Source organism: Oryzias melastigma, linkage group LG7 (genome assembly GCF_002922805.2).
Source record: "Oryzias melastigma strain HK-1 linkage group LG7, ASM292280v2, whole genome shotgun sequence".
Lineage (NCBI taxonomy): Eukaryota > Metazoa > Chordata > Actinopteri > Beloniformes > Adrianichthyidae > Oryzias > Oryzias melastigma.
In genome coordinates this window covers 29,600,291-29,623,312 of record NC_050518.1, presented here as the reverse complement: position 1 = coordinate 29,623,312, position 23,022 = coordinate 29,600,291, and the positions used below count along the sequence as shown (strand labels likewise).

The 23,022-nt window shown below is 40.7% G+C and overlaps 1 protein-coding gene across 1 annotated transcript; it reads left to right on the top strand.

Annotated features, from left to right (window-relative positions):
* Positions 1-550: 550 nt before the first annotated feature.
* Positions 551-21,058, top strand: LOC112159749 (deleted in malignant brain tumors 1 protein). Its single transcript, XM_036212962.1, has 18 exons — positions 551-865; positions 1,846-2,163; positions 2,243-2,353; positions 5,925-6,131; positions 6,211-6,402; positions 6,482-6,636; positions 7,050-7,200; positions 12,323-12,622; positions 12,713-13,018; positions 13,090-13,380; positions 14,699-14,995; positions 15,753-16,046; positions 16,150-16,410; positions 16,499-16,671; positions 17,131-17,242; positions 17,326-17,472; positions 18,701-18,790; positions 18,912-21,058. Exons 1-18 carry the CDS (start codon positions 799-801, stop codon positions 19,094-19,096), a joined length of 3,657 nt encoding a protein of 1,218 aa, XP_036068855.1. The 5' UTR covers positions 551-798; the 3' UTR covers positions 19,097-21,058.
* Positions 21,059-23,022: the final 1,964 nt, after the last annotated feature.

The following is a 23,022-nucleotide window of genomic DNA, read 5'->3' as shown; positions in this document are numbered from 1 at the left end:
GGTGATCTCGGGGTCCCGGAAGAGCCGACCATCCACGAAGAGTTTATCCACCGCAACCACCGCGCGGGACCCGGCGGTCAGGTGTTGTCTTCTCAGGGGAAAAAGCAGCTTCCTGCGGCGCAAAATCTCCACGGGAAATTGGTCGTTTACGCTGAAGTGGGTTCCCTTCAGCTCCGGTCCTCGGCGTTTAACTGAAACTTTCTGCTTATAATACTGAAACTTAGCTACGATCGGACGCGGGCGCTGGCTTCCAGGCTTCTTCCCTCCGAGCCGGTGGACTCTGTCGAAGGTGATCTTCTGAACCTCCTCCTTCGGGATCTTCAGCTGGGCCTCCATGAAGGTCTTCACCGTGGCCTCCGGGTCTTCCCCCGCCTCCTCCGGAATCCCCGAAATGACCAGGTTGTCCCTCATGCTCCGTGCCTGAAGATCCAGGAGGGTTTCCTTCATGGCTCGGTTCTCCTCAGAGAGCCGGGTGGTGTCGGAGCTTCACAGTTTCACACAGTTTACGTTCAGGCAACAGTGTTGAGAAATGCCAGCTCAAACATCATCTAACTTTGTGAGTTTTTTAGCACTGAGACCAGAAGTATGTCTGTACAATAAAGACATGGAAAAAAACCTCTTGTATCTTGATGTAAAGAAAATAGAGGTTTTTGTTTTAGAATGTATACAAAATTTGCAAGAAAATTTAAATTTCGAAATAGTCAGTTTACTGTTGGAGTCACAGCGGTTGTGGGTGGATCGTCTCAGTTATAAATGACCGTTAATCAGTAATCTGTCAGAGTCTGGAAGTGAGCTGAGATGAAGATGTGGTTCCTCCTCCTGCTCATCTACTCCTCCACTAACACGGAGCCTGTACAAACTCAGTGTAAGTCTATTTATTATTATCAAGTAGTATCTTTACCTCATTTTTTGATGAATGCTAATTGTGTTTAGTTTAAACTCAAGTCCAGTTGACTTTTTTCCATTGAAAATAACTTGGAGTATTGAGAATATACACAGAAATGGTGCAAAACAATGTACTCTTATTCAGAAACAAAAAAAGATAATAAGTCTAGCAAAAAACAGAAACATTTATAGTAAATAAAATTCTATTGAAAGACAGAAAATAATAAATAAAAATCAAAAGAAAAAATCTTGTAAAACAGATTATGAGTCACACTGTTGACCACCATGTGAGCATCCAGAAGGTCAGCCACGGACTTTATCTGCTTTGTGAGTTGTCGAGATTAATTTACAAACAAAAATGAACACTTCATACTGCTCAATATTTAACATTTCCACAAAGTTTGTGGATAAAGTAAGTAAGAAGAACCAGACAGACATAGTAATATTGTGACAAGCGCATAAACTAAACGGACACAGATCGTGTCTGTGACACAAACACATTTGGATTTTTTCTACTTTTAACTGAAGGTCATCTTATAGTTTTCATGAGCAGATGAGGGTTTGCGCTCAGCCTGTTTGGAGTTCTTTGCTTTTCTAATTCTTAAAAATATTAGAATGAAAATCACGAATAACAGAAAAGATTTGAACCAAGATGTCAAAACTGAAAAAAAAGATGCAGATTTATTTGGTTTGACTTGTACACTGTTAAATATGACAATCTAAATATCAGACACACAAAACTATATAGACCTGTGTGTGTGTGTGTATAAATAGTTGTTTTTTTTCCTAATTTGAATGAAGGGGGAAAACAATTGCAAGGAGGATTCACAATGCACTGAGACATCCTTAGAAACTTACAGAATTTATAATCCATTTTAAAGTTATTACCTAATATGTAGATGGGTGATTCTGATTCTTAAATTACGCACTATTTTAGTAATATGTTCATTTGTATCCCAGCTAAAGGTAAAGTTGTTCTGCGTGGTGGAGAAAACCCCTGTGAGGGTCATGTAGAAATCTACTACAACAACATAGCGGGGTATGTTGGAGATAAACACTGGAACAGCAACAGTGAGAAGGTGGTCTGCAGAGCCACCCAGTGTGGGACACCTGTCTCTTCTGCAACCAAAAATGTCCCGAGGCTCATGAACAGAACGGTGTGGCTGAACGAACTGCAGTGCAGCGGAGACGAGAACGATCTGTGGGACTGTGGAGGCTATCCGGCTCCAGGCGTCAGCTTCTACCAAAAGCCCACAGTGAAGATGATCAAATGTTCCGGTGGGTCTGTATGTTTTGGAGTTCTATTGTAAAAATGCTCATTGCAGAGAAAATAATGTGAAATGAATTTCTCTCTCAGAACAAGTGGAGATAAACCTGGTTCCATCTTTGTGTCAGGGAGCAGCCCACTACTTGAAAGCCGTCTCGAGACAGACTGGATACTTCTGCAAAGACAACTGGGGAGACAAAGGTTTTCATCACTACAGAACAATGCACATGGTTGTGTCTGAATGTCAAAGTTAATTTTCCAAACAAAAACCAAGACTTTTACTGTGATGTGCTAGAGACAGTCTGTTGACAATTGACCTCTAGAAGGACATTCACACCGAACGCAATTTGCAGGGTGGAGGCGGGCAGTTTCAATGTTAAGTCAATGGTACAGACGCAAATCGAGGCGATCTGAAGGTGGTGGGGCAGCCAAAATTTAAATATTGAAGGTTTGACAGGTCGCCGCATTGCAATAGGAATCAGGAACTCAGCTTTGGGAACGTGACGTTTTCAGTGACTCAACAGCGGGTAGAATATTAATCAATGCAAGTGTTTTTGTCCTGAACTTGCATCTAATTCCTTAACTCGCTGCGGCTGCAGTTATCAGGGTGGATGAAGAAGGGGTACACCCCTTGCAGATCGTTAGCCTACTGCAGTGCCTCTCTGGCAGCTGTCATCCAGCCTCTTTAGTCCAGCGGAGCTCGCTCGCTTGATACGAGGGCAGACAGACAGCCGCTGCGCTGTGCGGGGGCTACCTGCTCGAGACTCCTGAACTTTGGGACATTTTTCTTATTTTCATCGAGACAATAATAACAACCCCCACATTTTTTTTTTCTTTTCTCCTCTTGGGTTAAAGCGGGACAGCCTTCAAACCCACTCGCAGAGTCACAGAAGCACTGCGGAAGCAGCTGTCATCCAGACACGGTCCTTGGAGTGTGAAGCTCCCAGTGACCGGGAAATCTTTCAACAATCTCATAAATCAGACAGAGATGTGATTACCAATGTTTTTATAGAACTATTCACAATAAATAAACCTGGTCTCTCAACATAACCCTCTCAACTTCTACACATTGTAATTGACGAATAAACAGCTTCATGTCAGGCTTAAAACATTGGCTGGTAGCTCCTCCCACACTCGGCCGCAGCGTCAAGCTCAGGAACACATTTTTTGAGAGCCGGTGACCAGTGAATGTCCTACGCGGTGAGAGAGGGACAGGCCACGCAAATTTTATACGCAAATTGGGTTCGGCGTGAATGCCCCTCACAATCTTTTGTGCACTTGTAACTCTGATGTGTGTGTATGTGAGGTTTTATCTGTGTATGAGCTGACTGGTGCGTGGTATTTAAAGATTTTTATGCATAGAGAGCCACTTTGAATTCATAGTTAGTTTTCAGCTGGTGTAAATTCAAGTTGTAAATTATATTTTGTAACTGACTTTTTTGAAATTACACAGAAATTACAAACAATTACACAGTTACGCACAACATATATTGTATAAGTTAAAAATCAAGAACTATGCGCACACCAATGATCCAGTGAGTCCATTTTCCCTCAATATTTTTGCAGTTACTCAGAGTAAACATAAAACAACAAACTCCAACAGAACTTTATTAGCAACAACTTTACGTTCACACCCCCTTTTTCCTCAAATATCAAGAACAATAACAAAACAAAAAAGGGAAATATTCTCAAATACTAGAGCTTCTAGTTTAATGGTTATTCTGAACAAAAGTTTATTTTTTTCTTGCATTTTTACCTTTAAAGTAATTTAAGTGAAACATAAAACATAAGCAATTGAAACATATTAAATACTGTTTTGGTCTTTAAAAAACTGTGATTTTTATGCTATAAAACAAATGATCTAATGATTCTTTATTGGATTAGCAAGAAACACAGTTGTTTTCCTTCCAGTCTCAACTTTTGTCTTTTCAGCGCAGCTCCATATCAGATCTGAACACCAAATTAACAACAGCTAAACAGGAATTATATGCCTATTGAATGGAAAGTTAGGACTTGTGATGAAGTCTTAAAGGCCTCGTGCGGTGAAAATCGTGATTTTTCTTAAACTGCAATAAAACATTAGTATTTATGTCACAAATGAACCCCCGTATAATTATTTTGTCACCCGCGGCCCCGTGCACTCTCTTCAAGCGTTCAAAGATAGCGCGGTCGCTCAGATTTTGGGCAGCCACCGATAAGTAGGTCATCGGTCGTGTGACGTCAGTACAGGAACATCCAGCTAGATCCACTAGCGTTGTGATGACTTTCTGGGCATGGAATTACTTAACATAATAGAATTTGGACTGCCGTGGATTTGGGGATTCGAACGGGATAATGGTGAATAGGAGTGTGGTATTTGGGTGCAGTAATGTGCCGAAGAAGGGGGTCTCCCTTCATGAATTTCCCGTTTCAATAAAGGAGAGGGGTGCTCCCCGGTCAGGTGGAGGCTTTGAGCCCTCCCCGGCCCTCCGGAGGAGGAACGCGGGGGGTGTACGGGCACCTGGCGGGCGCGCGCCGGACGGCCAGGGTGAGGCCGCCGCGCCGCGCTGAGGGGGGTTTGCGGTTCCGAGGCCCCGGGCCAGGCATGGGGGGCGCCGTGGGTTCGCCAGACGGTTGTCCGGCACTGGCAGCCGAGCCCGCACGAAGGGTTTTTACTCCCTCCCGGGGCCGTGAGGCCGGCGGGGGTGGCCTCCACGCGGGCCGCAGGAGGACCCCGCCGGCCGTCTGGAAAGAGGACCCGCGCGGGGGTTGGTTGCGCGCGGACGAGGGAGGGCGAGAGGGTGGCGGGGGAGTGAGCCCACCCGTCGCCGCAGCAGGAGGAGACCCGGGTGGGGGGGCTCCGTCCGCCTCGGCCCTGGAGGAGGACGACAAAGGACGCTCCGCGGCAGCGGGGGCGCCTTTCCTTTTCCGGTAATGATCCTTCCGCAGGTTCACCTACAGAAACCTTGTTACGACTTTTACTTCCTCTAAATAGTCAAGTTTGATCGTCTTCTCGGCGCCATCGCTGTATGAGCTTTCACCATCTTCATCCAAAGCCCCTGTATCCTCAGATGAGGAAACCTCCGGTTCAAACTGGTAGGGCTGTACACCCTCCGAACCCTGTGTCGTTAAAATTCCCGTGTTTGATGAAGGGTCATCACCTTCATCTAAAGAAATATCCGCTAAATCGTGGTCTACGTCGCTTCTCAAACCGTCTGCCACAGTTGTTTACACTCTGGGATCCCTGAAGTGACATCACGCGCAGCCCCCGCCCATCACCACCTATCGCCCAAATTTAAAGCTGTGCATGACCATAAAATGATCAATAAAATCGCGCTGGATCATTTTAAGTGAATATTTTTATCAGATTTGTTTTCCAAGTTCCATTGACTTTCTAAATTAAAAAAAAAAAAATTGCCACTGCACGAGGCCTTTAATATCATCAAACCAACCCCAAATCCATCCAAACTATATTCACTGCACCCAAAACAAAATGAGCCTTGAAAGTCAGAATTAAAACCAAATCTGGAAACATTTGGTGCAGCAATTTAATAATAATAATAAAAAAAACTGTAAAACTTTTTTACGTTTTTTTTTTATTCATTGCACATTTGCTAATTTTATTGTTGATTTGAATAGTGCATGAAACATGTGATTGTTTAAATTGTAACTATTTTGGTCACCATTGCAGTTTTATATAAACACACACACAAATATTAGCTTACTGAAAAGGATTTATATCTGGTTCTGCTGGAAGAACTGAGTTTATTTTGATGTGACTGTTGAAATTCAGACCGTGAAATGGCTGAGCAGCTGTGCAGGAGTTTGGGATGTGGAGGTTTCAAAGAGATTCCAAAACTTGAAGAGATGACAGAAAAAGATTTTAGGGGGTCGGCGAAGACGGCGGTGGACTGCGCAGGCATCGCTCCAGTGTCCAACCTGTGGCAGTGCATCAGGAAAAACGCCAAATGCAGAGACCCTGTTGTTGTCACATGTGAAGGTAACTCTAAAGTGACACACTCAGAGTGAAAGTTCTCCCCGTGCACAGCCGTGTATGAACAGTTAATTGTGTCCATCAGACCATGAGACTGTGCGGCTCCAAGGCAGCCGGACAAACGTTTGTTCAGGGCAGCTGCTTGCTGAAGAAAACGGCGAATGGAAACCAGTGAAGGAGAACACAAGCATCTCGAATAACTTCTGCAGGATGATGCATTGTGGTGACATCAAAAACCACACATACGCTGATCACAATCTACACCTGACATGCACAGGTAAAAAACACGATCACAGTTTTGTCACCAGAACTGTATTTGTGTTGATTTCTTTTTTTTGTTTGTTTGTTTTTTACAGACACAGTGAAAGTTGTTTTGCTGAGAAACAACAGAGAAACAAAATGTTTTGGTTCAGTTCATGTGAATGTGAACGGTGTGAACAAACCTGTGTGCGGCACCAAGTGGACTCGAGAGAATTCCGAAACCGTCTGCAAAGAACTCAACTGTGGAAAAGTAAAATCTCTTAACAAATCTCACATACTACCAGTCAAAGTCTCTAAATACCTCTATAATCTAGTCTTGAAGTCTGTTTTACTGTTATTACAACAAGGTAATGTTGTAAAGCTTAGAATGGCGCAGATTTTAGCTGTTTAGCAGTCGAATTGAAGTTGGTACAAAACTGGATATAGCTCTCTTTGTCTTGAAAGGCAGTGATCTGAATCTGAGACCTGAGGGCAACAAACTGTAGTGGGTTTGTGAAGAGTGTGTGTGGCGTCTGTGGTGATCAGTGAACCTTTATGTTTAGATCTTTTATTGTAAATTGTCATGAGTGACCCCTATTCTTGGTCTACAATTTTACAGCTGACTTGAAGGATTTTGTCCAAATATTTGTCTTTTACTTGTACTCTTGCACTTTTTTGCTCTAGCCAATAAGCTGGTCACTTCAGAGCAATGGTTCAGGACCTGGGATAATGGACAGTGTGAAATGCACGATCCACGATTCTTTGTTATGGCACTGCAAGGCCAAACACAGCATGAACCTGTTCTGTAAGGAAGTTCCTGATATCATTTGTTCAGGTAAGATTTACAGATTCCTATCAGATTACAAGATATAACCAGCTTGTGTACTTCTCACTCTACTCAGATGGTGCATTCACACCGAACGAGGCCGGCGTGGCAGAGGCGTTAAGTTTCAATGTTAAATCAATGTAAAGACGTGATCTGCCATGGCGCGCTGCAATTTCAGCGCCGGGCGCGGCGAGCTTGGCATGGCACATCAACCAATCAGGGATTCAGCTTTTGGTATGTGGTGTTTTCAGAGACTAGATCAAAGAGTAGGAATAAACATTCAATGCAATCAATGCGAAGATTTTCATCATTATATTCCTTCTATTTTCTCAACCCACTTGGGCCGCTAAGTTCCTGGAAACTGTCACAGTTACTGTTGGGAGAAGGCAGGATACACTCTGGATAGCATCAGCCCGTCACAGAGCCTCTTGAGCTGGATGGACAGCTACGCTGGCCAGCTGCCCGGTGGATAGCTTAGCAAATTAGTGAGCTCCGCTCCCCTGACTCGAACAGAGCTAATAGCTGTCGCTGCTGCTCAGGCTCTGCCGCGAATGCCGTTGTGGCGCATGGGATAGAAATGTTTGAAGTCGCCGTCAGGTGCAGCTCTCGCTGCAAGAGTGAAGTACATGTAGCCCGGTCTTTCTACGTCCACACGCGGCCCCTCCTCCTTGCAGCCCGATGTACGTGTTTGTAGGAAGAAGAGACACCAGACGCATATAATCTGTGGCAGACCTTGTTGCTCTTTATTTTCCTTACAACAACACAGAGGAAACTCAACATTAGAAAACCAATAAATGCAAAAACTCACAGGACAAAATGGCTATGCTGCTTACCTTACAACAACACAGAGGAAACTGAGCAGAACGAGGAAGCCCGCGAAGATTGCAGGAGCTACAGCGTCCCCAGAGGGTAAAAAAAGGAACACGAAGGTGCAACAGCACCACCCGCAGGCGAAACAAGAATGTGTCCCCTACATACACACAGGACCAAGAAAGATTGAAAGATCTGGTAAAAACAAACACAGGGATCTGCTTGCCAATGCCTCTGTAGAGCTCTCCAAAACATAGAAACCCAAGCTACTCGCTCAACAGCATCCATGATGTGGCAACAAATTCATTCCAGAACAGCTTTGAAGGTTGCTCTGTGGTAGGCGCGTCAAGGCGTTGAGCAGTAAAATTGACAGGCGTCAAAAGAGAGGCAAGGCAAGTTTATTTGTAAAGCACATTTCATGTACAGAGACAATTCAAAGTGCTATACAACATTAAAAGAAACAATCAAAAGAAATAGTAAAAATTTGATCATTTAAATAAAATGCAGACGCCTGCAGCATTCGGTGTGAATGCACCATTACACTTTATGCTCCTCTTTTTTGAAAAAAATGTCTTAACGTTTTCATCACATTCACTCAGTCCTAGGTAGTCCTATACAGGTGCTATGAGTTTTTAGGTTGTCTGGAGAGTTGTAGAGAGGAGCATGTGTCTTGAGGTTCCCACCTGTGTTGCCAGATAGAGTCACCGTTTTCCAGCCCTAAAGTCATCTAAAAAAAACACCAGACACTCCCCCCCCCCACACCCTCCACACCCCCAAAAAAGAAAAAAAAAATACACAAATAGTTAATCAGTGATTCATTAGATGCAGTTAGCAGAAAATAGCCATCCATGCATGATGTATTACTTCATGTTTTGATTGAGAGTCCAACTTTGGGAGATCTTTGAAAATCACATCCTCCGTTTTTGCTGTCAGCCAGAGCAAAAAATAGAATAATAGACTCTTATAAACATTTATAAAACAAATGATGTATTGTCTCTTTAGCACAACTGTTGTCCTCACATTATGTCTTTTCTGGGCAGCTTTATGTCAGATGCAAACACTAAGGAAATGGCGGACAAATGTGAATACATAGCCTATTATGGAAATTGAGGATGTGAAGTGAAAATGTCAAGAATGTAACAAAAAAAAAAATTTCATCCTTAATAAATCACTTAGGCTCTCCTAGGCTTGTTTAAATTAAAAGTGGGGTCATTTGGACCCCACAAGACAGTACGCTGAACTTTTTTTCACTGATTCTCAACTTCATGTTTGTCCATTGACAAACATGAAGTCTTGTCCACCATGTCCACCTTTGTCATGGAAGGGCTAACACGTCAATGGAGGGGTGGGGTCATCTGGACCCCATAAGAGAGCACAAGAGCGCAAATGTTAAGAGAGTTAACATTTGCTGAGTAAGCTAACTGCACCCACATAAACTTTCTGAGCTGAGCTCCTTGCTGTATCACTTTGCATTCTGTACATAGAAAGTACAGAGATTTTATGGGTTGGAATTCCGCCTTGCCCGCCCATGTGTCAAGGTGTCTTTGAGCAAGACACTGAACCCCACCTTGTCTCTGGTGGAACGTTGGTGCCAGTGTTTGGCAGCTCAGCTGACAATCAGTGTGTGAATGTGTGTGTGAATGTGTGTGTGACTCTGAAGCGCTTTGGGCCTTTGCGAAAGATATAAAAGCGCTATGCAAGTATACGCTAGCTACCATTTTGAGAATAAAAATGATTAAAATATTAGAATCATGAATAAACGTTGCATTTATAAAAAAAGATTACCGGACACATGTTTATTATATTATTAGTTGCTCATGATGGCAATGATGCAGTGTTAATTTTGACGGAGAATTTTAATTTAGTTTTAGTCATAGTCTTTTGACTAAAATAGGGTTTAGTTTTAGTTGCAATTTAGTCATGTTGATTCTATTAATTTTAGTCAAATTTCAGTCGACTAAATTACAGCAGATATTTAGTCGACTAAATTACAGTAGACATTTAGTCGACAAAAATATAGAATAAAGATAATGCATCTTAATTAAATTTACTAAGTATAATTATTTGAAAAACACGCAAAGATTTTACTAAATTGTGAAAAAAACATTTTACTTCACTTTGCTTTCCAAACTTGTCATTTCTGCAAATTCAGCTTCAACAAGTTAAAACACATTAAAAGAAGAAAAAAATAATATATATATATATATATATATATATAAAAAATTATAATTCGATCCCATTTCCAATAAGAAAGTGTCTATTGACACGTAATTTTCAAAATACCTGCAGCCACTGCTAGACTTTTTTCTTAGTTGCACTGACCCAGAGGACAGGGGTTAAGATTAGGATTTTGGTTGTGGTTAAGGTTAAACAAGCAAATGTTTCCTGAGTGCGGCTGTCTCTGCAGCTCACGGCTCCACCAGGGGATGGGTCAAATGTGGAGAACACATTTCACACATTTAGGAGTGTGACAGTTAATGGCACTTTAACTTAAAAGTTTATTTTAAATACGTGCGGCCAACAAAAGAAAATCCAGCTTTGCACAAACTTAAAATGCACCAACGGGATCTTGGCTGCATGTATTACATGTGGACAAAACATGAATTTCCATCACACTCTGTGCTGGTCACACGTAAATATGTGTAACACCAGTCTTATTATAAATGTCCGAACATAAAAATAAAAAAAAGAACTTGTATTGAGGAGGTAGTCAAGTTTAAAAAATGCATTAAAAAACATCCACTAGGGAGTAAGCTGTCCAGGGCACGTGTGAGCATGTTATATGTGCTTGAACAGCATGTTTGTGGTGAACTGTAATACCACCGCCGGCCAATAGATGGCGCTGTTGCCATGTAAGACGTGGTGGAGCTGGAGATTAAAACGTTGACTGATTGATCTGAAGAAGCAGCGGGGCTACTAGCGCTCGGAAATACACAACAACATCGATTTATAACTTTACAAACGTCATGCTTAAACAACAAAGCCAGACTTACATTTAAATGTAAACCTCTGAGCTTCAGAGCTTCACCCGCGTGAAGAAAAGCGCTTCTCCACCGCGCAGTACCGGTGCTAATTAGCTTAGCGAGAGTAACCCCTTAAAACAACTATGTCAGATAATTCTACTCTTTAAAATGCAACAACACGTTCACACGGGGAGGAATTATTATTCAGCCCAATACACTGGAAATAATCGTGTTTGTATGTTTTGCTTCGCTGGATTTCAGGCTGGCTTGTCTGCAAACGTCGCTTTAGGTTTTCTTGTGTTTTTGCCTGTGATGTCGCTCCACACAACGTCTTATTGAAGGTCGTGTTAAATGTAAAATGTGTCCATATATGTACTTTTCTTTTTCTACCTCGATTAGACATTTTTTACCTATAACACAGGCACGATTCATTGAATTAGCATCTTCCCGGGCGGGCTGCAGGGCTCTGTGTTCTGATTGGATTGCTCTGCATTTGCTCCCGCCCTCCTCCACCAGCAGTCATTATGATTGGACATCGTCTTCGAAGAGCATTTTCGTTTCTATTCGTTGAGGAAAAAAGTCTGTCAATTTAGTTAAAGTTTTCGTGTCTGGGCGGGAGTTTTTGTTTCGTTTTCGTTGGATGAATAATGTCGTTGACGAAGACGATGACGAAAATTTTTTGACAACGAATTTAACACTGTAATGATGATGACAGATGCAGCCCAGCCTAACCTGACAGGAACATATTTCAATAGAGAACTAAAAACCGCCAAACTGACCCCAAACCTACCCAAACTATGTCCACCTTCCCCAAGTATCCAAATTGCCCAAATGGTCCTCCTTTCCCTTTTCCACCAACAATAATCCAATTTCCATCCTGAAGGTCAACAACACTTGTTACCGATTCCATATGAAGGTTTGGTTTGTGACTCATGTGGTCCATTTGTCTATGGTTTATGTTGCATGCCTTTTCTGACACAAACACTGGATTGTGCCACTTGTAGTTGCATCCTTTTCAGAATTCTTGACGTCCACTGATATTAGAAAGATCTGCAAGCAGGTTAAACAAATTTTAGGTTTAGAGTCACTCAACTTTTCTCAAAATTCTTCTGGAAAAAGCTATCTCTGGTGGTCTAATTAAGCTTTTCTAGTCTCCGCTGTGCTCCTAAGAAATGGATCAGGGAAAGTCCTAAGTTGTGAGGAGTCTACAGTAAAAAGTCTGATACATCCACCATTCTACATTTTTGAAAACAGACAACATAAATTGAGCAACAACAAGAAGAACAAGATAAGAACATTGTTTTAACTGTGTAATTTTTAAGTTGACTAATTTCTACCTTGAACTCTTTATGATTCAGGAAGTGTTAAGTTTAGACTGGCGGACGGTCCAGGAAAATGTGCTGGTAGGCTGGAGGTCCATCATGGAGGAGAGTGGAAAAGGGTCGCTAAAAGCGGATGGGATGAAAAATATTCAGACAACATCTGTCAACGCCTCAACTGTGGGGAGACAACTGCAGATAATCATCCTGAAAAGTTCTTCCAGGGTTCTGGAAACTTTGTGTCCGTGAAGTGTGACCAAAACCAGCCTGACATTTCTGAATGTGTGAAATCTGAGCAATATACAAGAAATGAAGAAGCTGTAGGAATAACCTGCAAGAGTAAGAACCTATTCATCTCCAACCTTCATTTACTGACAAGTTTTATTGATTGTAAATAGAAAGTTTTATATCCCAAATGTTTCTGTGCAGATCATGAAGTGGTTTTTCTAGATGGATCTGAACCCTGTTCTGGAGGGGTGGGAATCAGACAAAACAACAACACCTTCTGGCTCTCCGGGTCCAATGAGACCTGGAACTCTGAGGCTGCACAAACAGTGTGTAAGCAGATGCACTGTGGCAACCTCATCAAGTTCTACTCCAGACCTTCTGCTGAGGACATGACTGATATGACCTTCAGAGCTTACCGCTGCTCTGGAAACCATGCATCTCTCCTTGACTGTGATAAAGTGGAACTTCCTGACCACAATGAGACCATTGCTCAGGTGGAATGCTCAGGTAATGTCAAACATCTTTCAGTCTAACATAGTGGCTTCATTTAACTCCTTCTGCTTTGAATCCCATGATAGGAACAATCAACATGAGCCTGAGTAAGGGCTGCTGGGGAAAAGTCCACATTCTTACAGAAGGAAAGTCTGGAGGTGTTTGTGCAGACTCCTGGACTGAGGAAATGTCTAGAACTCTGTGTCAAGACCAGGGCTGCGGGGATACTATCCTAAAAGTTCGCAAGCCTCCTTCAAGAGAACAAGTTTTGTTCAAAAGTCTCCACATGCTTGGTAACAACTTTACCCTGAGGCAAAGCACCTTTGTTAAAATGGAGACCAAAGTAAAGTGTATACCAGCCTATGCTGTCTGTGCAGGTAAAATATCTTTTATACTCAAATACTCTTCTATTTAAAACATGTAGAAAATTCCAACAATCCTTTTTAATGTTTTGTTCTTTGAAATGGACTATTCAGTCAAATGTATTTATTGACTTTTCCCACACAATTAGCTTTCATACAACTGCAAATAAAGAACAAAAGAAAAATGGATCACAGATTATAAATGTAAAACTCTCAATCAAAAAGTACAAAAAGCATCCATCCATCCATCTTCTAGATATGCTGGGTGAGGCACACCCTGGCCATGTCACCAGTCCATTGCAGGGCCACACAGCCATAAACCTTCACATTCATACCTATGTACAATTTAAAACAATCATTTAACTTATAGGGGATATTTTTGGACTGTAGGAAGAAAACCAGAGAAAACCTACACAAACAGAAAGGTCCTAGCCAGGATTTGAACCAGGGCCTTCTCACTGTGAGGCAAAAGCAAATTAGCATAGTACTGTGTGGCCCATGATACAACATTTTCTTCTTCTTCATTTTTCTCATCTTTCGGCTTATCCGACTTTGGAGCCACAGCAAAACAGCACCCACTGTTTCACATCAGTGATTCGGCAGTTTTTACGCCGGATGCCCTTCCTGACACAACCCTGTACTTGGAGGTCACAGGGACCCAGTTAGGCAGCAGCGTCAAGGGTCTTGCCTAAGGACCCAATCTGGATGGAGCCAATGACATGATTTTAAAGTTTGGAAAATTCCTTGTGGGCAAAGCCAAGTGGGCCCTATATGGTTTAAAACTATAGGCAAAAAATGTGGGTCTCGGTTGGGTTTGTCTGTAGTTTCCGTGGTGGCCCTCCGTGTTTGCCCACGTTGTGCCATTCTAGGTATGTTGACGTTGGGAGTAGGGTCATTTGGACCCCACAAGACAGTGCACTTAACTTTTCTTTTTTAAATGATTTTCACTGGTGTCAATGGCAGACATGAAATTCTGTCCACCTTCATCCATATTCGTCATGGGATAGATAACACGTCAATATAAGGCTTGGGTCATCTGGACCCCATAAGAGAGCACAAGGGGTGCTGGTCCCTGTACAACAGCGCTTGCTCACATGCTTCGCTATCCAGCTGCCCACTTAAGCTAGTGTGGGCAAACACAGGTGGGGCCATCATGGAAACTGTGAGCAAACCCATTTGTGGCCCTCATTTTCTGCCTACTTTTGAATCATATGGGCCCACTTGGCCTTGCTGGCTGGGTATAGTTAATATTGCGATTTGAAAGAATCCCTATTTTTTTTTTATGCATAGCCAATATAAAATAAACCACTCATATTTTTGTTGTTTTATGCAGGCAGTGCTAAACTGAAATTTGAAGCTTCCCGGGATGAATGCAGGGGAATGGTTCAGATCCTCTATGAAGACGACCCTCTTCAAGTGAGCAGGAAAGTTCTGACAGAACACTCCAACAGCATTTGCAGAAGGCTGGGATGTGGTCACACTCAACATGTTGCTGCTTATTTTGGACCTCAAGATGTTAGTGAAACCATCACAGAGCTGAAGTGTTCTGGAGAGGATTCAAATGCATCATTGGAAACTTGCAGCATTACCACGGGAAAAAGCAGTGATCATGGATTCCTGCAATGTTCAGGTTTGTTCCTAGTTTTTTAACAACTCTCCAAAGAGTTAATATAAAAAGTCAAGGATGGCACACAACTGTCAACAATTATCTGTTTTTATTCTTGAGAATTCAACTTCCAACTTTGATTTGGCGTGAGAGAAGAACCGTGTAACCCAACAAGACACGTTCTCAGAGTATAAATCCTTAGAGCCAAAAAATGCAAAGTAAAAAAGAAAATAAATACATATGATAGTCGCTCTGCAATAAAAGTTGCACTTTTCTCCCAAAAGTGCCATGCTTCTGACCGAATCCGGCCAGCACAATGTTACATTCACACCAAACATGATTCACACATCAAATTCGCATCCGCTGCCTCTTTTCCGATGTTGTCATGAACTGAACACCCCCATCACATGTCGGAGAAGCTAATGTCAAGTTATTAGCCTCATCGCTACATAGAAGCATTGACTGTATATCTCATTTACATTGCACTGCAGACACTAATGACATTGACAGATCATGTGAATTTATTTCGAAGAGCCCAACAGAAGCATTGGTAATGATGTCTTCATATCTGGGTTCATGAGGTCATTCAATCTTTTTGTTTTATTTTTTTTAGCTGATGTTATTCGTGCATATCTATGTGTGACCAGCACAAAAACGAAAATAAATATATAGTCTTGAAAAACCCCATGCAACCATATTAATTACATCAAACATCAACTTATGCTCTGAAAAAATACTGTATTCATACTGTAGTGTTTTTTCGTGTGTTCTGCTTGTTCAGACTGGAGGGAGATGGTTCTTGAAGATCATGGCTGTAAAGGAGAAGTGGCTGTTTACTCTCAAGCAGGAAAGATGTTTGTTTCCAGTGAAGGCTGGACACAGATGGAGGGGGAACAACTCTGTAAGGATCTGCAGTGTGGCCCATTTGAGAATAAAAGAGAAGTTCCAGATGCAGATTCTTTCTGGAACAAAACCTTTAAATGTCCAACTGATGGAAGCGCTGAAAGTATCTGGGACTGTGAAACAGAAATTCCTCCCTCGCTGGAGAGGAAGAAGGTCTTCATTGGATGTCAAGGTGAGATTTCCTCCTGAAGAACTCGTCTGTATTGTGAAATGTGAGGTCAAAGTGTCTACCTGAACACATCCCTGTTTGAAAGGATGATCTCTGTTCTTCTCAGACCGGTCAAAGGTCAGCCTGTCTGGCAACTGTTTTGGAGAAGTCATGATCGAGTCTTCTCTAGTGTGCAACAAAAACTGGGACATCGACTACTCAAACAGGGTCTGTCAAGAACTGAACTGTGGCAACGCCTTTGACTATTCTGATTCACCTGGTGCAAAACCAGAACTATATGTCAGCTGTGACCAACACCACCATGTCCTGGGTCAGTGCCACAGAGCAGAAGGGAGGTGCCAAAGCTCCGTGTCCGTCTCCTGTTACAGTAAGATTGATGAGAGCAGCCTTTACGTTATATTTTCTCATTTTTAAGGTGAGTTTTTATTTAACTTGTGTCCATCGTTTTTCCACAGAACAGATTAAGTTTCAGACGACAGAAAAATGTGGAGGTCAGGTTCAAGTCAATTATGGAAGGAAATGGAAAAATGTTTGTGTTAACAAAGACACATTGACCAACAACAAACTATTGAACAGTCTGTGTAAAGAGATGAACTGTGAAAATAACACAAATGCAAGACTTGAAGAGGTACCATTTTTCAGTTATTGTCTAGTCATCTACGTGCATTTATCGAACAACTTTTAGAGGATATAAACTTCTGAACATTTAACAAAATACATGTTAAGATGAAGACCTGTTTCTCGCATTAGGAGAGACTTTTGAGTTCCGTGAGTGGCTTCAGGCTTGAATTAATGATTTACGAATCAAGAATTACGCTCACACAAATCGGAAGAGTCTATTTTCACTCCATACTTTGCATCCATTCATTTACCAATCATCACAACTGTTATTTTAAAACCCCTCCCCATAGAATTATAATCATTTTCTGCAACATCTTGACTTTATAGCTTCAGTGAACAGTTTTTTGGTTTATTTCTCATAATGTTTTGAGTAAGAAATTGTTTCGTGAAAAACATGTTTGTCCATGCTTCTTTCACTTTTCATCAAACTCTTGAACTAATAAAAGAAAAATGCTATTTTTCAAAGATCAATAAAGGAGTATTCTTGGAGTGCCCTACAGATTGCAAGGATCTGAAGTATTGTGTGAAACAACAACCCTGTGGAGGACAAACTCATGGACTGATCATTGAATGTCAAGGTAAGCCACAAAGACAGAAACGTTTTCTTGTAGTCCTGCTTGGATTTGGGATTTGAGAGCATCTTTTCTGTATTTGGTTTCAGGTTTTGAGACCAAGGAACCAGAGGTGGAAAAATCAAACAACACAATGCCTCTTGTTGTGGGTTTTCTGATGTCTCTGCTTGTGTTGATGCTGGCTGTGGTATTAGTTCGGATCTGGGTGGTCCGGAGAGCTCGAAAAGCAAAGTTGTGTGAGTATATTTACGGCGTCATCTGTCACCCATTTGGCTGTTCAACAATCTCACGTTTAATTCATTTATTTACTCAACAAAAAGGGAGAAAAAATGTCAGTGAGTAATTAACTTATAGTTAAATTGAAGCAAGTGAGGCACTTCTCATCATTCTTTTATCAAATTTGTTTGCAGTTGTGTCATTTCCATGATGTTCAGAGTAAAGGCAGTTAGCATTTTTTTATTTTTTTAAACAACTTTAAAGTCTTGAATTTACAAGAAAAAAGTGGTAACTGAGGTACGAAAATAATGTGTTTCAAAGTTTCAAATTTTGGATTTTAAATTTCGTAAATTTACAAATTTAAAACACACACATTCATGAGAAAAAAAGACAAATATAGGAGAAGAAAGTAGCCAAATTAATGAGAAAAAAACACCAAAGTTGTCTGTTTATCTGAGCCGTGCTCAAAAATTAAAAAGAGAAGCATTTCTTAAAGCTTTATTTTCGAATAGGTTTCAAAAACATTTTTAATTTTTAGGTGCCTCAAAATCAAATTATTAGCATAAGGACATTGAAAAGAGTATTCATGACTTTATCAACAGGAACAGCCACCCATAAACGAATAAAACATTCATAAACTGCAAATCGAACAAAGAAACTTCCAACGTTAACAATACAGAATTCTGCTTACCTATTCAAATCCAAGACAGTTTGACCAAATGAATTGTACAGGAATTCTGTCTGCTGCTGGACACAGTGTTCTGTTGGGAGGTTTGGTAATTTTGCAGCAGTATTTGTGGTATTTGTGTCAAAATCACTGCAATAAATTTCTCAATCATCTAATAAATCATTTTCAGGAATAATTCCTTTTAATAATTCCTCTCCTGTCCCTCCAGTTGTAGGGGTATTTGATGAGGGAGGGGTGTCTTGTTTTTTTGACCCTCGTGGCAGAGGGAAGCAGAGCCCTCCGCTTCACACGGGTGCGCCCTGATAAACAGAAGTTTACTTTTTGTTTCAGCATGACCCTCTTAACTTTTGAAACTGATGTTTTATATTTCCGAGCGCTAGCAGCTCTGCACTAACGTTGCTGACTGGCGACTATTGATGACATCATCAAGTGGGAGGACACTATTTTTCCATAACAGAGCTAAATGTAGGGGAAGGGGAAGAACTCAGATTCGGCTTAGGTTTTGGTGTATAAACTTCCCAGCTGATCAGTGGTGGATGGATGTGTGAATCCTTTTACAGCTAAAATGCTGCCAGACAGAGAAGCGGATCAGGACAGTGAGTCCTATGATGAGGTGGGGCAACCAGGAGAACTGGATCTTAAACATGAAAGTGAGTCTCATGTCAGTCATTTTCACTAATGGAACTGACTTTGTATTTAAGGGATAAAGTAGAATTACCTCTGAATTTCATTTGCTCTGCAAAGTTGATGCCATTTTTTTGCTTTTTTCAGATGTTTTTGCTGAAACTGTATTCATGAAGGAGACAGATAACCAGAGCTCTTCCTCTCTGGAGTACGATGATGTGGATAAAGCACCTGAGACTCAGCCTCTGACCCCCCAGGTCTTCATGCCTGCTGCCTCAAAAGGAAACTTTGGGCCCCAGCAACTTGCAGCCCAAAGTGAAGGAAAGTTTTAAACCATTTGTGACGCTTTTTTCATTTGTGTTGATGTCCCGCTCCGACGAAAATCCTGTTTTTTGAGTTTTTAACATGTATATGTGGCATTTTTCTTATTTAAGACAGCAAATGTAATAGGAAATCATTTTGCTTTTACTTTCCGAGTATTTCTCCTTTTAAATCGCTGTCAATCACACTGTCGCAGAAAAACTCAGTTTGAATTAACGAACCGTTTATAGATCACGAGAACGCTCAGTTTGCGGCTCATTTGACTGCAGCAGTGGATTAGAAATCCACGAAGCTCCTCATTTCCTCGTCCGAGCTGACATCCAGTTCAAAACTAAACTGCTGTAGCAGCGGCGATGATTTACGCACGTGAAACACAGAGCTACCATCATCAGACTGGAAGAGGGGCGTGTGTGTGTGTGTGTGCCGATGAAGGAGCAAGTCCGCTCAGCTCCAAAAGCCACGCCCCCCCTGAGGATATTTTTCAGGTTGAGGCTTCAGATCAACATTAAAAATTGCTTTTTAAGACATTTAGGTTGTGGGATTTTGTTTAAAAACGTCATAATCATAATCAAAACTCTACTGGGAACGGTTTTTTTTATATGATTAAAAAAAATCATCATGGGGGACCTAATACAAATTTTTCACATTACAATAAAAAGACCAACAGAAGTTAAGAAGTTTTTTTTTTCTTTTTTTTTTTTCCAAACAGATGGAAAAGTGTATGGAGTGGATGACCCGCATGGAAATTCCAACCACACTGAAGATGCCCCCGCTGACACGCAGACCACAGTGGAGGTCCACAACGAGCCCAAAGCTACAGCTGACGACAGCGCAGAACCACCTGAAGAGGAAGATTACCTTTCTCCTGATCAGGATGGGTGAGACACAGCGGGAAATACTGCTTGAACAAATGGAGTTTATAATAATTCAATCAATTTGTTCAAAGCTCTTTCACTTTTTATTATGACAAAGCAAAAAAATAAATCATAATCCATGCTGATAGAACTGCTGTGCTAGAGAAGCTTTCATTGATGTATATATTTCTGTTGGTTAACATGTTTAAAAAGCTAAACTTTAGCAGAATATAACAAAACAATTTCATTATATCTAATTTAAATACGAAAGTACTCAGTTGATTTGATGACTTAAAAAAAAAGTTTTTTGTATTGACTATTTTCTTATTTTATTTACCCACAAAATGTCGGCGCTTGATGATGTTTGAATATTGAAGGTCAATGTTAGTAGGAACCTTAGGAACCCACTCCAGTGAAAACTCTTTTTAATGTGTTTTTGTGGCATTTTTCTCATGATGGAGGACATATATATAAAAAAATTAAGCTTAAAATTGTGTGTCTGAAGTCTAGCAGCTTCAAACCTAAAAAGTTAATAAAAGCTGTGTGCTTTGGTGAGTGTAGCAGCCTATAAACATTTACCCCAAAGACCCTAATCCTGTGACGTCATCGTCAGTCAGTTCTGGTGTCTGTGGCTTAGAACGGCAAAGCTGAGAGCTGAACACTGTTTAAAGCAATTTGTAGGATATAATGTGAAAACAATATTAGCTGACTTTACACTGAAACTTTGGTGCGGACCAAACACACCAGTGTGAAACCTCTGAATTCCAAGGGGGATCTCGGGTATTTTGAGCTCTTGACATGTTAGCATTGACAAGAAAAAGGTCATCATCATCTACCCTTTCAGAGCTGTAATGATTTCATTTCATTTGTAAAATGTTGAAATGAAAAAGTTTGTACTTTGTTGATTTTGTTTATATTTTTTAACAACTGCAGCCTTGTTTTAATGTCTATATCACTTCTGTGTGGGATTAATGAAGGGTAGGACAAAGGGGCGGATTAGCTTTCATTTAAATTGTTATCTTCTTTAGTTTTTCTTTTTGTTTTTAACTGTAAAGTACTTTGATGTGCTTAAAGTATTTTTCCATGTAAATAAAGTTTGAATAATTCAAAGAAGAATGGCAGATTTTGTGTACAAAAAATATGAAACCCCCAAATATCTTGAAAGATAAGATCAAAGCCTTGGTTAGGAGTATGTTTGTATCATGTTGATGGTTAAAATTAAATGTACAGCCCTGGTAGAGTGGAGGATCCTGATCTCATCCGACCTCAGAAGCTGAACAGGGTTGGAAGGGTGACTGCCTGGGATTACTAAGTGCTATGATCTATCTCTACCACATGGGGGCAGTCTCCGGTGTTTGCATGTGCAGGTCCAAAGTCTGGTTAAATGTAGAGATATTGACTATTTTTTTTTCATCATCAGTAACCATTTTTTCAGATTTTTTTTACATTTTTTGTTTCAATTCTTCACTATCTAATTATCTTTTTATTCCATGTTATGTGATCAGCTATGTTTAATGTTTCAGTGAAAAAAATGCAAACTTTTGATGCAAAACCTTAATTTTATCTTCTTGAAGCAACTTCTGATGACCCTCTGTTTGGTAATTTTGGAAATGGCTCAGATGTTGAGTATCAAACTGTATGTTAAATGTTATTTATAGTTTGATACACAGCACAATGAACCGTTTTCTACACAGCATCACGTTTTCAGTTGCTTATACCTGAACAAATGTTTCATCAGCACTCAGCCTTTTTCAGATTACATAAATATAGAGGACCCGTTCATAAAGACATCAAGACTCGATTCACTGACAGATTTTGTAGCTTTATGTTTCCCTGAATGCTGGCATCCAAAGACCGACTGACCGACCTGCGAAAGCCTCTCATGTTCCGCACAGAGTTTACTTCTGAGATCACAGAGGCAATGATACACTCAGCAGGACTCGTTTGTCGCTGAGGGTCCTCGTGTGATATGTAAACATAACAGCCCCACTCCCAGAAGGTTTCCTGATGGAGGATTAACTGCTGCAAGGTTGGAACATAAATAGACCGAGCTAAGACGCCCTGATGTGGATGTTTTCTGCTAATCTCAGATGTCATCAAAACAGGATGAAATAGAGTCCACAGGAACTTGAGGGGGACTTTAGCAAGCTGATGTTGACCTAAATATTTAGTAAGATAGATAACAGGAGCAATCTAATGGGGAGTCTCAAGGGTTAGAGTGTCTTTTGTTTACAAATGAACTCGTGTTCAACCAAAAATGATGGAAAATATGTCCAAAACTAATACATTAAAAAGTCTCATTAGCTGTCACACTAGGTGAGCTGAATTAGTTCTCTGGATTTGACCCATCCTCTGGGCAAACGGTGACATAGTTTGGGGACCGTATGGTAGTTTACCCCCCAGTCCACCCCTTCATACTGTAGTCAGGAACCTGGTAGAGTGGTATGTACTGTTCTTCAACATATTGAACATTGAAATTATCAATGGAACAATGTTGAGTGTCAATAACGTTTGATTTATCCATCATATTGCATAGGCTGATCAATGCAAATAAAACACGTAAAGAAAGAACACAGTTCTCTGGGAGAACTTCCCATCAATCCCTCTGACCAATCGCCTGTCACTTGGCTCCTCCTGGTGTTCTGGGTTGTGTAGTCATTGTACACACAGTGTATGACTGTTTTATTTTGCTTAATTCTGCATATTACCCAGTGCAGTGAAAATAGACTATTCATTTTCTCTTTATTGATATTCTGACTGATGACCCAAATACTATATTTATTAATTAAGCATCTTCCAATAAAGGATGGACTGAAAAAACTTAGAAAATATCTGAATTAATGATAATGTGAATGCATTAGTATTATTTTGTAATATTAAATTATGTGTATGCAACATAAATGAAGACAAAACTGTATTTTGTATATTGTATACAAAAAAACAAGTATTAAAAAAAGGTTTTATCTTGAAAGACAAAAAAATCGTCACAAAAATGTGTCATTGTGTTTTCTTCTCATCGCCCAACTCATCTGGTTCACATCATGTTTTTAAAAAATGAAGCATCTGTGTAATTCTGTGTAAAT